We start from the raw sequence: 17332 nt of genomic DNA, 5'->3' as shown, positions 1-17332 counted from the left end.
TAGGGTTTATGTCAAATTTTCACTACAAGTGTTTGAATGAGTTTTTCATTGATTATTTTTAATTTCTATGTGTAGATTTGAAACAATGGCCGGGTGGATCGACGTTCATGCAACATTCAACGGCGGAGAACCTCAGAGGTTGAAGGTTCGGTGCCTTGATGTAACGTTAAGAGATCTCAAGGATCAACTGAATGAATTCAACCAAGGAGTCAACCCAAGAGACACAAGGAGGGTGCAAAATGTTCGGTATAAACGTCCAAAGCTCGACGAGGGGAGCGTATCATTTACTTGGGTGGAGTTAAAGAACGACGAAAACGTGACGAGTATGTTTTGGGAGCACACCAAGTTCCAGTGGATCGATATGTGGGTGACGTTGCTGAGATCAACTGAAGATATCATCAACAGCTTGATTCCGCCAGAAGATCGTCATTAGTTAGGGTAAGGTGCGTTTCAACTACAACATTTGTCTTACCTATGAAATGGGGTGATTCAAACTTGCCAAACGGCAAGGACTCAAGCATTTCGCTGGGCATTAATGTTTTTCCTTTGAAAAGATTAAATTTTTGTTAGGCTTGCTTAGATGATGGTATTAAGTGTCAAGGAATGGACCTCATTTCGTTGGCACTTGAATACCATCATCTAAATCAAGCCTGACAAAAATTTATTCTTTTCAAAGGAAAGCATGAATGCCCAGCAAAATGCTTGAGTCCTGTTGTTTGGCAAGTTTGAATTTACCCCATTTCAGAGGTAAGAATATTGTTGTAGTTGGAATGCACATTCCAACTACAACAATTGTCTTCCTTTGGATGGGGTCATTCAAACTAGTTAAATGGCAGGACACCGACATTCGTCTGGGAGTGTTTTTGTTCCATTCTAAGTGTTAATTTCTTGTTGGCTTCGTTTAAATGATGGTATCGAAGTGTCAAGGTCTTGACCTCATTCCGTTGGCACTTAGATACTATCATTTTAAACCAAGACCAACAAGAATTTAACATTTGGAATGGAACAAAAGCACTTCTGGACGAATGCTGGAGTCTTGTTGTTTAGCTAGTTTGAATTGACCCCATTCAAAGGTAAGATAATTGTTGTAGTTGGAAGGTACATTTCCGAATGTAATGTAATGATAGTTGACGTACATGTCTTTTACGTAATGTAATTATATGTAAATAAAATTGTCTAAGAATTAATGTTGTGTACTTATCGAATTTATTTATTCAATACGCCATTTTTATTTGCATTAATGTTATGTACTTATTATAATTTACTTATTCGATACGCAATATTTATTCGAATTCACGTTAGATTTTATTCGAATTTTAATTATTTGAATTCACGTTAGATTTTATTCGAATTTTATTCGGATTTTATATAAATAAATGAAAATAAAAACTAAAATAAAGGAACACAAGTAAGAGTAAAGAAGTAAAGTGGAAATGAGAGTAAGGAGGAGAGAATGTGAGGAAATGTGAGAATGTGAGGGTTTTTATAGGGGAAAAATGTAGGAAAATATGGGTTGAATGAATGAAGGAAAAGAGGTTGAATGGTGAAAAGGACGGTGCATCCTAGAACGCACGTAACGGCTGTTAACTGCCGCTGGAAGACACCAGCGGTTGTTAACTACCGGCGCATTAGCCAGCGGCTGTTAACTGCCGCTGGGGGTAACACGGTCATTTCCATGTGTCAATTGGAAGTATTCTATGTCAGAAAAGCAACTTTATCTAGGGTTTTAGTTCCTAACTATGTGAATTCCATAGTGGAGTCAAGGTTCGAGGATAGAGTAGAGTGGGTTTTGTTTCTAGTTGGATAATGGATTAAAATTACATTAGTGTATTTTTTATTTGTTTATTTATTTTATTTAAGACAAAAATTACATTGGTGTATTAGATATTTTAGTTATCTACTAAACTAAATAGAAAAATCATTGTCTGTTTTTTTTTTACCATTTTACCCTTGTGGGGGTATTTTGGTAAATTAGTAATTCATGCTTTTCCCCTATATATATGGAGTGGTATGAAAAAAAAATCAGTCCAAAACTTCTCTCTATCCCATCGTTTCTCTCCTTATCCCATGGTTTCTCTCCTTTTTCTCTGCAACTCTCTCCGATGACCACCCATCGGAACGGCGACAACAACCGGCAACCGCCATCTCTCTTGACCAGAAAATCAATCTCAGTCTCAATCTCTCCCTAGAATCCATTCTTCTCCGTCACGACTGCGGAACACGGCGGCGCCGGTGAGGAAGAGTAAGAGAGAGACGGCCAGTGACGAAGGTAATTTCCAATCTAAAGCCATGCATGTCGTTTTTGTTTTCGTTCTCCGGTCGGCCGTAAATATTGTCCCGTTTTGGCTAACAATCGTGCTGTTCTTGAGATGTCTTCTATGGATCCTCTATCTTCTTCTTCCGCTTCTTCTTCTGCCTTTCCAGATCAACAACCTCCTAATCTCAGGTATATTCACGCTCCTTGAATCTTTCTGGATGATGATCGCAGTTATTTTGTTTCGGTTTTGTAGTTGTTTTTCCTGGATTTTTTTTTAATCGATGGTTATTTTAAAATTTTATGCTGTTGATTAGATACATTGATAAGAAAATTTGTGTTTTTTAGGGTTTTATTTTGATTTTGAGGTGGTTTTTGCACGTGGGTCGTTTTTGTTTGCGTTTTAGAATTGAATTGAATGGAGTGGTTCTAGGGTTTTGAAAGTGGTTTTGTTGAATTGAATTTGATTGTGGATTTGGGTTTTTTTTTTTTTTTTTTATGGGTTTCTGGAATTTTTTCTAAAGGTTGAGTCTTTTGGGGAATTGAAATTGAAAGAAGGTACACTGTTGGATACAAGATTGAAATTTGAGTCCAAGTTTTCTCCTAAATGGCTTGTGTGAAATTGGGTTCCAAAGCTGACTTTGTAATCTCAAGGGTTATTAATAATAAAAAAAATGTGTAGAATTTCATACCTTGGTTTACTTTCATTTGTATGTATTCACCATAGTCTTCAATCTAAAGTAGATGAAAATTTATCCATTAGCTTCGCAAGTATTGGCAGATAATGATGCATTTGAAAAGAAGTAGAGCTAACTAAACTAACTACTAACTCTGCAGACACAGACACAGACAAGATAATGATGCATTTGAAAAGAAGTAGAGAGATTCATTTTTTGTTAATGAAAATGTTTTTTTTTTTGTAGGAGCTGAACAAGATTGATGCTTATACACAGACAAGAGTGGATCCTCAAATAATTGTTGATAAATTCAAAGAACATCATATGGTATTAAATTCGTTGTTATGAATCTCTACCACTACTGATTTTGAATTGTGATTTGATTCTGACTGTTCTCTTTGCTACTTGGTTGAAAATTTTACATTTCTATTGTGCAGCCTCAACAGTGAAAGTTGAACTGCAGCAGACTTCCTCTGAGATATTGGAAAAAAGATATTTCTGTTCTTTCCGAGGAGAAAGAGCAGGCTCAAGTATCTAGAGTTGCTGCAGAGACAGAGTTAGAGAGAATTAGAGATGCAGCAGACAGGCAGACAAGAGAACTATCAGAGGCCAGCAGTACCATAAAGGATCTAGAATTTGAACTATCTCAGGTTGAAAGTAAGGTAAATTTATTGACCCAAAAAAATAATGCTGATCAAGTTGTCAAGACTGAATTGGAAGATGGATTGTAGAAGCTGCAAGATGAAGCAGCAAATAATGCTAGCAAGTTGGTAGGTTCCTCTGAAACTATAAAATCACTGGAAGATGCATTGTTGAAGGCGCAAGATGATATTTCTACCCTGGAAGATGCAAATAAAATTGCCAAACAGGAGATATCTTCGCTCAGTTTTTAAGTTAAATTCATACATGGATGAGTTAGCTGGAAAGAATGGCAGCTTAGAGAACAAATCTCTAGAGCTCATTGGATTCCTTAATGATCTTCAAGTGCTTATGAAAGACGATACTCTATTTCTTAGGATAAAACAATGCTTTGAGAGAAAATGTGAGACCCTGAAGAATGTGGATCTCATTGTGAGCAAAGTAAGAAACCATATTTCCCTGTCTGCTAAGGATTCTAGAGGGCACCTTGAGATGGAGGTAACATTCTTATTATCCTTTTTTAGCTGTTGTTATTTTCTCAAGTTGTGTATTTGATACTGTTTTGATTTAATCTACATATATTTGCCATCTAAATCTTTCGAACACTATGATATGTGTCCACAGCCCTCACTTTACTTCTGTTTTATTTATTCTAAAATGTATTCTTCATTCACTCACCACTGATATGCTTTTATGGATACATTGAGTGAAAAGAAAAACACCTTGAAAACACCTAATACAACATAGTAGTTTGTGACTACCCTTTTTTGGACAGGTGTGCTTCCATACAAGCAATAGAGACCGACTCTTGTGCAAAAACTAAGGAATTGATCTCATATTGGATACTTCTTTCCTTAATTTACCTCTTTGAATATGCTTTTATGAACCTTCTTCTATGGTATTTTTTTTGTCTTCCCTCAAATATGGAAAGAACCTTGGTATTACCACGGACACCGTGAATTTGGTGAAATCACTGACACTGGTTTTGTTGAATCTTGATAGTTTAGCTTTTGCCAAAATTACAATGACGTACCTGGATTCTCCCAAATTCATCGGCAATTCAATATGTATTAAGAAATTAAGAATGACCAAGTTCATTTTTTCACCAAGAATGAGTACCTGATTTGAACTTGAGATTAATCAATGCACTTTTAATGTGCCAAATTTTTAATTGAGATTATTAGGGCATGAAATTCCTTCTGGGATGTCTTTTTCCCCATAATAAAAGAAATGTTGCAAATTGCACCTTTTTTGTGTTATTTTAAAACCAATATTAAGGTAGTTTTTAACTACTTCATTACCATGTCTGACATCAGGTTTCAGCTCTGGCCGTACATTAAGCTAATGATCATCTTATGGCTCATCATACCGGATTTTGGACGAACTTCTTATGTTTATAACTACCTTATTCGCTCCATGAAACCACAAATAGTCACATGGAGGTTAAATAGCTACTGGAGAGATTGTTTTGCTGAGAAAGATAACTTTTTACTGCATGCAGAGAGATATATGAAAGAGAATGGAACTGAAACCTTACAGAAACTCATTGCTAGCAAGGTAATTACAGCTAAAAATGTCAAAATACTATAACTTAAGAAGAATTATATAGGGAAGCATGTATGTGTTTATGATAACTCTATATCTGCATTGGCAATTGAAAATTTTAGCTAATTCTGTTTTTTTTTTTTTTTTTAATATTGAAAAACACAATGTGTATGCCTGATGTAGAAGCGACAAAGGAAACCATAGGTACTAATAGTAAAGAAATATTTAAGGTAAAGTTTTTGGTGTTAAGTCAATTGTGACATTAATAGTTTTTGTTACAAGTTCTTGTATGAGTAGATTCTACCTGTCTTAGTCTCATGGTGACATTTAGAGTGCTTAATGAGGGAGCTTAATCCTGTGCAGAAAAATGGAGAAACAAGTAAAATACAAAGACATCAAAGATTTGGAGGCTGTCTACACAAATATACAAACATGGTATATATGTTACTTTCAGAATCTAACATTTTTGTGTACCTTTTTAACTTAGTTTGACAAAACATCCTTACTAGCTGAAGTTATTACACATTTGAAAGAGCTGAAAACAAATGCAGCACAAGCAAGTGAAGGGTTAATTATTCCAAAAGACAATCATGAGATAAGATTTGAATCACAAGAAGGTGGATTAAATGGTTTCCCTTATTCAATTAGAGCATCACTATGTTGTGAACACAAACCAGGTTTGTTGTCTGATATAAGAAAAGCACTTAATGCACTTCATTTTATGATAATAAGGGCAGAGAATGCAACTTTGGGAGGTAGAATGAAGAATATCTTTGTCATAATTAGCTGCAAAGAACAGAATTTTGAAGATGCCGAGTATCGACAGTTTTTTGCTGGATCTGTTCGTCAAGCTCTTAGATCTGTACATGATAGATTTTCTAATTAACAGGATATCTTAGAAACTAGAAAGAGAAGGAGGATTTCTATATTCAGCTCTTCATCTTTAGGTGATTTCTTATAAAAACTTTTATTTTTGTTTATGTCAGATGATTTACTTGAAATATGTGTTTCTTTGTTGGCCAAGGTGAAAGAGTTGGACCTCTTTCATAAATTACAATTTCTACCTGCATACATAGCAGAAATTCTTTGAGGAAATTTTATTTGAATAATTGCAATTTTTTCGAGAAATTAGAAGGATTCATCACGTGTAGAAGCATTCCCTCATAAGGCTGCACATCCTTGAAAGATTTAGACCTCACACTTCTTGTTGCATACACCAGAGATTTTAACTTCTTCAGATTCAGTGGAATCTGTAAGGATTCTTAATGACACAAATGCTCCAAGCCTAAGTGAAGAGGCTATGCAAGCTTTGCAAATAGTGTAAGACTTCATCTTCATTGATGCTTCAGTTCTATTGCAACCTGCTTAGGTTACCTCTCTAATTTTTCTGCAGATGATGATTACATATCAGGAGAAATGTGAACACTGATACAAGAGCCTTGATGGAGTTCAAAACTGGAGTAAGGAATAAAATGAATCAGGTATGATAATTGATTCTGAATTGCTGCAAGCCGATTAATCACCATATGATCAGCTTCCGACGTTCATAGCATAGTAAAGTATTTGGAAGCTTTCTTTCAACAATTTACTTTATTTATCTGCAAAGCTAAATCCAAGATACTTGCACAACGACTTTTATGTTTCATAATAATTATTTGACAATAAAAATGAGTTTTGTGAGTGTAAATAAGAATATTTGACTTTATAATTTGAAGTACTTGATCCAATTGTTGTTGTATTACTTTATAATTTGAAGTACTTGATCCGATTATTGTTTCTTGCTTCATTGTCAAAAATTCAGATGGTTAGCTGTTTGATTACATTGCTAAATATGCAACATTGTTTGTGTGGTTTTCTTTCCTTTGATATGATTGATTTCTCATCGAGTTCGCAGACAACAATTACCGAAAATGAGCCAAAACAATTGATGTTGAAGTCATCATCATCTGAAGCAAAGGAAGTGTTGCAGAATAATAATTAGATGAATCAAAAGTCTTCATATATAGGTGTGAGAAAAAGACCTAGGGGAAAATATGCAGCAGAGATCAGAGACACAACAAGAAGAGGAAGAAGGGTTTGGCTTGGAACATTTGATAGTGTTGAGGATGCTGCTTTGGCTTACGATCAAGCTGCATTTTCAATGAGAGGTAATAATGTTGTGCTCAATTTTTCTGTTCAAAGGGTCAAAGGATCTTTGCAAGAGATTCAATATGATTGCAGAGGGGTTTTCACATGAACTTGCACTCAAGGAGAGACACTGTGAACAAAGAAAGATGTTATCCAAAGGTGTAAATAATAAAGCAGGGAAACAATATCAATCAGAGGGATTAAGTGTCTTGGTGTTAGAAGACTTGGCAGTTGAATATCTTGAGCAACTTCCAACAATATCTGATAATCAAAGTACAAGCAGCAGCAACTTACGATCAAGTTGTATGTAATTTTTATTACTTCTTTTTAATTGATGCAGTAATTCTTTTTACTTGAACTAATATTATTACTTATGAAGAACTATCCATTGTAATTTTGGATCAATTGGTTGTGATTACTTTATGATAAAAACTTATATTTCAGAAAATTTGGTCGATTACAATAAATACTAACTATGTTCTGCTTTAGGAGCCATTGTCGAGAAATCTTGTGAGTTAAAATTTGGTTGATTCACTCCTCTCTTTGGTGTGATTTAAAATTTACTTTGAAACAAAATCTTATCATAGATTGTCTTTCATTATATATGGTATTCTTCAAAGGTTTATTTAATTTTGGTTGGGGAAGATCTTTTCTATGTTTTCCTTACCTTCTGCAGTGCAACTAATTTCCTCATTTCTACATTTTACAGGTGAAACAATAATTTTGATACTCTTTGGATTATGTACAGCTCATAGAGGATACTTTTGGTGGTTCTAACTTCTCTAAATATATAATAGGTAATAATGCTTAAGTTATCTGCTATATTGTTGAGTTGATAAGTTTTACTCTAAACTTTTATACAGTTGAGCTTATTTTGAGGTTTTAGTGTTTCTAACTTCTCTAAATATATTCTTCAGGATGTTAGTTCTGTTTTAGAGCTATATAAGGCTTCACAAGTCATTATACATCCTGATGAATCAATTTTGGTTAAACAAAGTTCTTGGACAAGACATTTTTTGGAGCAAGATTCTTCCCCTTACCAATTATACGCTAATAAACTTCAGATTTATGTTGATAACGAGGTAGTTTATTGTCTCAATCTTTCATAATAATAACATATATACAATCAGTAGGTGTAAATCGCGGCCATGGCGTGTGGTTTTTTTTTTCTTTTCAACAGCCATAGACAATTTGTAAAGGGATGTCCGCCATAGCGCCACCATATGGCCATAGGCGTCAATGACATGTTTATATTGCGGATTTTAGCATCAGTGTAGACAATATTACAATCTATCCTGAATACTGCAATGTTCTTGCACATTATAATAGGTCAGTGGAGCATTGCAATGCAAACGAAACAAGGACTTTGAAAACATCATACAAGTGTGCCATTATTTTCATTCCTCTTTTTTGTGGTCAATTTTTTTTAATGTTTTTATGAAACAGATGTTGCAATCTTGCAAGCAAAGAAATTCTGAAGTTAGCAGTAGGAGATTTCAATCTCTGCCAATCAAGAATTGAAACAACTTGAAAGGTAAATAGTTTTCTTTTTATTCTTTTTAAAATTCACGAACTACATATGTCTTGCTGGAAAATAATAAAGAAAAATTACTATCGTCTTTGTAATGCAAACCATAGCCAAAATTACCGAACAACTTTAGCTTTATTTTTAAAGTTCTTTTATTAGTTTCAATTTTAAAATAGCTTTTAGTTCCAAAATAAACCTGGTAATACAAAGCCTATATTTTTTGTAGAAAGTTAATCCAAAAATGTGTCATCAATATAATGTCATGGACTTTGGCTAAAAATTCTGCAAAAGAACCATGTATTTTACCGAGCTAGATATATAACTGTTTTCTATCAAATGCAGGTGGATTGTTGAAAATAGACTAGACAAATTAAAATTTGCAAGGCACGGGTTGTTAATTTACAAAATGTAAAATGATGTATTACCAGGTTAGCTCAAGGATCGGGTTGTTAAAATACCTCAAAATGTAAAATGATGTATGTATTTGATGTAACTAAAATGAGATATTTCTATTATCTCATAAATATGTAAGCATCTAATATATCTTATTTTAATTTCCAACAGAAATATCTCTTTTGTTCATTCATAATTCAATTTTGCTCATTTAAATCACGATATGTAATCAATGTTTTTGCTAGGCTAGAGAACCTCATAGTTTTTTTTTGCGGCATCTAATATGTAATCGTAATTTGCACATTATTGGTTCCCTTATTGGTTCCAATTAATTTCATCTTAATTATTATGATGTTTTCCTTGTCTCATGAACAAAATATATGCTCTTTTCATGAATCAAAACTTGGTAAGGCTTTCATAAATATTTTGATAAAGATTTCTAATGTAAACAACGAAAGGTAGTGGTTAATTTTGAAATTGAAGACGATGGGATCGTTTTGGAAATTTAACTTTGTTATCCATCAAACACAACTATTTTAGAATCTATCTTGTATAACTTCTGTTTTGGTTTCATTTAAGATAGACCTGTCTAGGATTTAATATGCTATGAATCATGACTTTTTATATTTATAAGCATGTAATATCTATGTTCGCAATCAGTTCACTTTTAAGCGTTAACAAATGTGATTGCCAACAAAATTATCCGAAAAAAAGCAATCCACCCCGTGCGAAGCACGGGTTGACAACTAGTTTTACTACATACGATCCAAAAATAAGTGACATAAAGGTATTTCATACATACAAAAAAAGTGCTATGAATTTACACACAAAAAAAGTATTATGAACACTAATATTATCGTCTTTTTTTTAAATCAAGTATAATATGTATGACTGTAAAGATTAATCCATCGAGTTAGGTAGAATCATAATAAATGACAAAACTCCTTGTTAAAAAGATTTAACAAAACACTCTTTTTAACAATCATTCTTTTGTTAAATGAAAACTATAAGTATCTGGCCAACTTATGTGGGACATATTTCTAAAGTGCATGACTCACCTTGATTTCATCTTATAAAGAATGAGTGTTAGAGCAAGTGTAATAGTTCTTAACACTCGTTTTAAAAATAAATAAATGAAAGAGGTAGAATAGTATTTTATTAAAGAATAAACTATCAATTCAATCTCTAAATTATCATTTTATCTCCAATTTGAACATAATATTTTTTTTTTGAACAAGCTAAAATGGAATATATTAAAAACCCAAAGAGAGATTTCAAGCACAAGGTGTGCTAGAAAAAACTCAACAGTGAAACATTACAAACAAAAGCGCCGTATATAGACGGAAGACCCAAAAACACCAATAAAAGACAACCAACACACACCGCCTAAATTAAACCCCAACGCAAAAACAACATCTGAATAAACAAAATCCAAAAAAACACTCGTCACCCACTACTCACCTCTACCCAGAGAAAACATCCCTCCAAACCAAACAACCGCTATTCCACGCCACAGCTGAGCACAATTTGACACCTGAACATGATTCTCTGGATTCCACCACCTCTCTACTCCAGAGTCACCGTAGACAACACCATAAAACCCGCAGCTAACTTGAGTCAGAGTCTAGCTTCCGATCACGAAATATTATCAGGGTCGTTCCTGCGAAATTGAAAACTCGGCTCTTATAATAAAGATACGCCCCTGATAAAAGAAATACAATTTTTTTAAAAGAGAAAAAAAATAACTTTATAATGTTTGTTTCATTTTATTTTTTGAGAGGATAATTATAATATTTGTTGTTAAAGTTTTGTTAATTTATTCGACAAGTATGAGCCAAAAATGAAGTGCTCTGAAAAAAAGTTATATTTTTTTTATTTTTTTTTTGTGGTGTCCGGGATTCGAACCCCAGACCTTGCATATTTTATGCATTGTCCATACCAACTGAGCTAAGCTCACGAGGACATATTGTATTTTTATTTGTAAACAAGTAAAAAATAAAAAATTAAATAAAGAAAAAGAACAAAAATCCAAGTATACCACCACCAAGCTCTACCACTGCGCCACTTCTTCAACTTTGCAGTTGTGACAGTGGTATATATTCATATTTTACATGCATTGTATACAAAAAAAAAATAAAAATAAATTGGACTCTTAAATTTTGGAGATCTAGCTCTATAGAGTTGTTTGCACCTTCCAAAAATGGCCCTAAACATTATTAAAACAATTGAATAGGAAGGGTGATGTTGATGTAGATGTGAGTGAATATATATACCTACTCTTAACATTACATTTAACTAAGACCCTTCTTATACATGTTAATTCATTGAAGGCCATTCTATTTTAGATGTGTTAGACACTAAATAGAAATACACTCCTTAGTCAAAATTCAGAGATTGATTTTTCACATTATAAAAATTTAGTTCATTCCGCTAGATCCAACTATTGTTGGTGCATTTTTGTTTTTTGATTTGGTTTCCATGGCTTCACTCCACTTGTAGTAATATTATTGAAGGTTTGTCTGGCAAGGAGTAATATTATTGAAGGTTTGTCAAACACCAAGTGTGGATACTTATCTCAATCGAGATTCAAACCTTGATTCACCACGTTGTGAGAGTCTAACCTCTTTAGCTAGACCGTTAGTATCGGATAGTTGCTTTTAAGTGGTAGCAATGAGATATTATTGTAGGCAAGTGCACCACACACGTTTTTATTATATATTCTGTAAATAAATAAGACTATGAATTTCATCTATTTGCTATTCTTATTATCATAGACCCTTTGCTTTGTTTATCTTGTCACTCCATGTGTCCCTTTTTATTGGGTCTCTACTCTCTAGTGTTAATTGTCCAGTTACCATTTTTGTTGCGTATGTCCTTCAAATACGAGAATTAAGAAAAGAAGAAAATATAGGTTAGCTTGCATAAACCAATTAAAAGATGTGATCTCTAGCCTTATGCATTTCTTATTCACATGATATGATGTAGCCTTTTCCGGACTTGATTTTCAAGGACCATTGTCATCACAATTCAATTTCTTATAGAAACTTCATTGTAGCCATTTTACCGGCAGTAATAAATATAGATAAGAGTTGAAATTACATAATAATGCAATCAAAGATACAATGTCATGAGGTTTCAAAATGAAACATGTAGAGATGATCAGAATCAAATGGACAACATTACCATATAATGGGGGCTGGGCTACCCTAGAAGAAACGTGCAGAACATGAAGAGTACAACTCTTTTCTGGTATGACAAGAATAACATAGTGAAACAAACAAGTCAAACAATTAATTTAGACTTTGAACATATAGTTTTTTCACCTTATCTAGTCTGACTCCACAAGAAAGTTAAAACTGAATTTAGGAATTCCACAACACTAGAACTATTACACCTTTTCACCGCCATCATCTTCAGCGAAGCTCCAGACCACAAAACGAACCTAAGCAATTCAGCCAGCCAGCGAATAACCCTTTTATTGAAACGAACAAACACAACCAAGCTGAAAAAGAGGCATTTCAACTATGATGTTATAAGTCTATTTTGAGGCTTCAGGTGCTATTAAAATAACAATATTGAGACATTATAAGGCAAACACACATATGGAAATGAACTTCATTACAATCTCAGACGCTATATCAATCATATTCAGGACATTTCACCAAGGCTATGGAATTGTACACTGTTGCGTGCGTGTAAGAATTCAATACTATCATTTGCAGAACAATGAGATGACCATATATCTTAGCAGCAAAACAACTTTAAAACTCTGCAAATAAAAGTCTAAAATATACAACTTTCGTTTTCATATTAATCATGCAAGAATAATCAGTTATCTCCATTAAACACTATCAAAAAGTAAGAGATAAAACATAAAAGCATTGATAGAAGGTTAAGAGATATTAAAACGCCTCCATTAATCAATAATAATAGTAAATAGTTGTACAATTCCTTCAAAACAAATAAAATATAATGCAATATTTGGTTCCATGTCTGAGAAAATATAATGCAATATTAGGTCATAATGCATTGTGCAAGATTTGAAGCAAACATTAAAATTTGTGCAACACCAAGCAGACATTATTACATCTAAATCATAACGCAAATCTTAGAACATCGAATGACAAACCATTTAATGCAATATTTGGTTGTGAACTAATTAAAATATAATGCAATATGTGAGAGAATCAACGACTCAAATTAATCAAACTGATGAAAATAAGAGTCATTTTCAACCCTATAGATTCCATCAACCATTACATTAACAATGATGCAAAAAGTCAACAAAAATCAGAGCAGGCGTAAAATAAATAACACAAACAAAAACTAACCATATATATGCTGCAGTTGAATCCCAGCCTAAGGTGATATCAAACTCTCAATGTAGACATTTGAGTATTCCGGTTCATAGTTGTTTTCAAACTCTGGAATATTCAAAGTATCAGTCTTGGAATCATAAACAACCAACTTCCTAATGCGACTTCGAAAATGAAAAAACCCCACCAGCAGTTGGTGGTCATCCTCAGAAATATATGAAACAGTATAGGGTTCGAGACCCCGATCTTGCATGGTAGGAACACTATACAATTTAGTCCAAGACTCTCGATTTCCATACTCCTTCATAATCCAAACATTGACAATCCTATCAATACCTGCAAAAACACACAAGCAATCCCTCACCACACCCAAGGTCAACGTATCATTCTCATTCTCGAAATCAGGTAGGAAAAGTTGTTGATATGACTCGTTCTCTAAATCAAGAGAAAGAATATGTGAATGATCAAATGCCAACCAATTAACAGTGCCACTAACAAATACTCCTTGTCCACAAATGAGGTCAGAATATGGGATGTCCTCTATTCTTGTCCAATAATCAGTCCCCAAAGTATAAACACTAACTTCATTTTCGGAAGAAACAAGAATGACCATATAATCATCAATGAAATGATCATAGCCAAAGCTTATGGAAGAATGATAACCTCTGTGTGGATTTTCTAAAGGAGGTAATAACTTAAACTTTCTAATGGAAGGGTTCCACAAGAAATAAGGATGAACATTAAGCACCACGCAACAAAAGATGCCATCGCAATAGCACCTTACGCCCAAAAATTTAGATCCATTTGTGAGAGTATTAGGAGGGTAAAGTTGGGTCTGTGTAACAACGGTAGAAGTAGAAGTAGAAAAAACCAAGGGGAATGGAGAATCATGTAAAACTAACTCACGTGAGATGTTCCTAGAGGTTACCATGAGGTGGTGGCGCTTGGTTGACAATTGAAGGTGCTTCTTTGCAAATTTGGGATCGGAAATTAAAGAATTGAAGAACTTACAGAGGCATCGAAGCTGTATGAGTAATTTCACCGGAAGCCTACAGAGAATCTCAGGCAGGAGATCAAAAGGAAGAGTTGGAAGCTCCGGTGGTGGGCATGTTAGGGTTCCGGTGGATCGCTGCATCTGAGTGGTGGTTGTTTCCACCGTGAGTGGATGAGAAGAAACGGCGTCACTACCCTGCGCCATTGCTCCGGCGAAATAGAACAGGAACAGACACTACGTGAATTTTACTTTCCAATGGTTTACACTCTCTTCACTCTTCAGCCTATTCTCGAATCGTATATTGGTAATGGTTCCCAGTTTCTTTTTAGGGTTAATCTAATCTAACTTATTCCTAATCCTAGTTAACATTCCTAATAGCACTGCCAACCCTAATTCTACTGTTTTTGGGCGCCAATCATTCCTGGCCATTGGATCACTATCATTGATCAGATCTTAATGTTGGTCATTAATTGTGGTCTCTATCCTAAGATTTCTGCTTTAATTACTCAACAAACTTTGCACATGTTCCAAATTATCCAATCTGTTATTCACGGTAAAGAAGAAAAACTATTTCCTATGCATTCTCATTAATAAATCACAAGTTCCAGGGTAGCTTCAAACCTTAATTCCCTTTCACCTCAAATTTTCAGTCAGGAGAAAGAGGAAAAAACATAGCTCAACCCCTCACAAGTTCCATGGCGGCTTCATTGGTCTTCACCCTCTTGGCTTCTTCAATTCATCTTTTTTATTCTTTCTCTCTCTTTCTTCATTTTTTTTCATCTTTTTATTTTCTGAAAGAGAGATGCTACAACATACAAATTAGTATATCTATCAACACTGACGTTTTTGCTATGGCTGTTGGCAGAAGGCTTTCAATGGTGTTGTACGCGGTGGTTATTGTCTACAATTGTCAGTGGCTTACGATGAAAGTATGGCCTGCAATGTTGTACACTCTTACATTTTATTTCACCATTTTTGACATTGTAGTTTTTCTGCATATAGATTTGATTTTTGGTTTCTTGAATCCATCAATGTAAACAAGTACTTGATCTCTTTAGTTGTAATTCCCTTTGTTTCTCCCTCTCCCATAAACACTATATTTCCAGAATGTCTGTATGATTGTAAATTATATTTCCTTCATAGGTTGAATTCATAACTCTACTGTTCTGGCGCTCAGGTCAAAGTTACTCTGCATTTTGTGAGTTTTTGGTAGAACTCTCGATGGAAAGATAGTGCCTCTTGCAGAAATTTCAATATGACTGGAATGGTGCAACACCAATGGATATACGTTCAAAGGGAATGAAGTCTACGGGTTGTTAAGTATTCAACATTAACCACATCAAAAATCACTTGGAAGGATTGGAGAAGAATTTACTTATTGTTCTTATTCATGTGTAATATCCTTACCTCCATATTCACTTTTTTGATTATTTTTCTTCATTTGTATTCCTTATTATTTGTATTCTTAGTTGCAAGGAAGTTGATTATACAACAACTGAAAAATGTGTAATATCGAAAATCAAGCAACGGTTAATGCAAAGGGATTCAGAACACTGACGATTGACTCACAATGGTGGGAGAGAGCTGGTCCTAAGAAACTGCAAAGGGATTCTCTTATTTTGTTCTGTTCCAATATAAAAATAAAGCTATAAGATTTTTTTGTTAACTATCATCAAAGAAACTGACATTTTTTCCTATTGGCAGTATAACACTACTACCATACATTAAGGCCTAAATGGATCCATGTTAAAAGATTCCTTGCATATTTTAATATTTTGTTGAGATTAAAATATGTTTGAATCATTGTTTAATGTGTTATTGCACTTTGAGAAGCAACGCCATTCTCTATGTTTGAAATATCATACTATTCATAACATGTAGTAGAATTTGAAGATGTGATAGTGCCTACTGCCTATTGGTTTTTAACTTCTAAGTTAAATATTATTGCCTTTTCTTGTGCAAGCATTTGATGAGAGGAGACAATTTGGTAGATTTTTTTTCTATATTCCATTCAAAAATGGCTTTGTTTTTTTTTTCAACATAAATGTGTGTGTTGTTCTTCTCAACACACTATTCTTCTAAGAGGTGACCTCCATTTTCTCTCATTCTCTATTGCTTCCTGATTCATTCTTGCTATAAATGATTTTTTGGGCTTTTTTAAATCGTTTTTGCTAATGGTGAACTAATGTTCAGGCCTTTCGTTTTCTTATATAAAGAGACAAGATTTAGTGATCTAATTCAATGAAGCAACACACTTTGCAAATGGGTTTAAGTGACAAGTTTTGATTTTTCTCTAAAATAGATTACTAACATTTATCTTCTTTTTAATTCAAGGTATATAGAACTAAAAACATTTGGTGTGAGTTTTACTCATTATTTTGATTTTAAATTATCAAGGGACTTTGATTTTAAAACAAGCAATGAACTGGGCTGCTCCTACAATTCTACATAATTATGTAGAATGTTGTATCAGTACAAGAGTCATTGTTTATATCATCGAAATTTATCAATTTTTAAAGATATATTTTGTTAAAGAATTTCAACAAAAAAAAAGTATATAAGTCTAACATAATTGTCCCTATATCAAAGGTTAATATACCAAGAAGTAATATAGGTGATAACGTTTTCTTATCAAGGTTATATTTGACACCTTCTGACTTAAGAATTCCTTCAAAAATTTAAGGAGATAATTTCTTTAGACGTTTAAGAATTCCTTTATAGTGTTAAGAACATAATTTCCTTTAATCATTACATTTGCAATGTCTATTAGTCTTAAAAAAAGGCTATTACCCTCAATCTAATTTTTGAGGGTATGATTGTGTTTGTTGTTCTATCATCTCAATTAGTTAATCTATGCTA

General features: G+C 33.6%; 1 protein-coding gene, 2 long non-coding RNA genes and 2 pseudogenes across 6 annotated transcripts; 4 read left to right on the top strand and 1 right to left on the bottom strand.

Moving 5' to 3' along the window:
- The first annotated feature begins 2030 nt into the window (after nucleotides 1–2030).
- On the top strand, nucleotides 2031–5121 carry LOC146935363 (uncharacterized). Its single transcript, XR_015030207.1, has 4 exons — nucleotides 2031–2446; nucleotides 3178–3258; nucleotides 3369–4068; nucleotides 4887–5121. It is a non-coding gene; the product is annotated as an uncharacterized LOC146935363 (long non-coding RNA).
- Nucleotides 5122–5279: 158 nt separating this feature from the next.
- On the top strand, nucleotides 5280–6080 carry LOC146935362 (transcription factor bHLH30-like; annotated as a pseudogene).
- A 20-nt stretch (nucleotides 6081–6100) lies between these two features.
- Nucleotides 6101–8560, top strand: LOC146935361 (ethylene-responsive transcription factor 1B-like; annotated as a pseudogene). The gene is made up of 6 exons (XR_015030204.1): nucleotides 6101–6435; nucleotides 6509–6596; nucleotides 7010–7545; nucleotides 7952–8039; nucleotides 8160–8324; nucleotides 8423–8560. The product of XR_015030204.1 is annotated as an ethylene-responsive transcription factor 1B-like (transcript).
- A 3620-nt stretch (nucleotides 8561–12180) lies between these two features.
- On the bottom strand, nucleotides 12181–14745 carry LOC146935360 (F-box/kelch-repeat protein At3g23880-like). 2 transcript variants are annotated; one of them, XM_085750527.1, is made up of 2 exons: nucleotides 13495–14745; nucleotides 12181–12685 (listed from the first exon to the last, which is right to left on the bottom strand). In XM_085750527.1, exon 1 carries the CDS (start codon nucleotides 14675–14677, stop codon nucleotides 13523–13525), a length of 1155 nt encoding a protein of 384 aa, XP_085606653.1. In that variant the 5' UTR covers nucleotides 14678–14745; the 3' UTR covers nucleotides 12181–12685; nucleotides 13495–13522. The 2 variants fall into 2 exon arrangements, with proteins under 2 accessions (XP_085606653.1, XP_085606652.1); XM_085750526.1 differs by having other exon boundaries at nucleotides 12181–12665.
- A 102-nt stretch (nucleotides 14746–14847) lies between these two features.
- On the top strand, nucleotides 14848–16225 carry LOC146935359 (uncharacterized). 2 transcript variants are annotated; one of them, XR_015030206.1, is made up of 3 exons: nucleotides 14862–15402; nucleotides 15617–15867; nucleotides 15943–16225. It is a non-coding gene; the product is annotated as an uncharacterized LOC146935359 (long non-coding RNA). The 2 variants fall into 2 exon arrangements; XR_015030205.1 differs by having other exon boundaries at nucleotides 14848–15402; nucleotides 15617–16225.
- Nucleotides 16226–17332: the final 1107 nt, after the last annotated feature.

The sequence above is a fragment of the Medicago sativa genome, chromosome 3 (genome assembly GCF_051527215.1).
Source record: "Medicago sativa cultivar Bolivia chromosome 3, Bolivia_mono, whole genome shotgun sequence".
In the NCBI taxonomy this organism is placed as follows: Eukaryota; Viridiplantae; Streptophyta; class Magnoliopsida; order Fabales; family Fabaceae; genus Medicago; species Medicago sativa.
The sequence above is the reverse complement of the archived record's forward strand: the minus strand, read 5'-3'. Positions and strand labels throughout refer to the sequence as shown.

Coding starts and splice junctions, on each gene's coding strand:
- LOC146935360 (XM_085750527.1), bottom strand. CDS start 14,677: ATGGCGCAGGGTAGTGACGCCGTTTCTTCTCATCCACTCACGGTGGAA.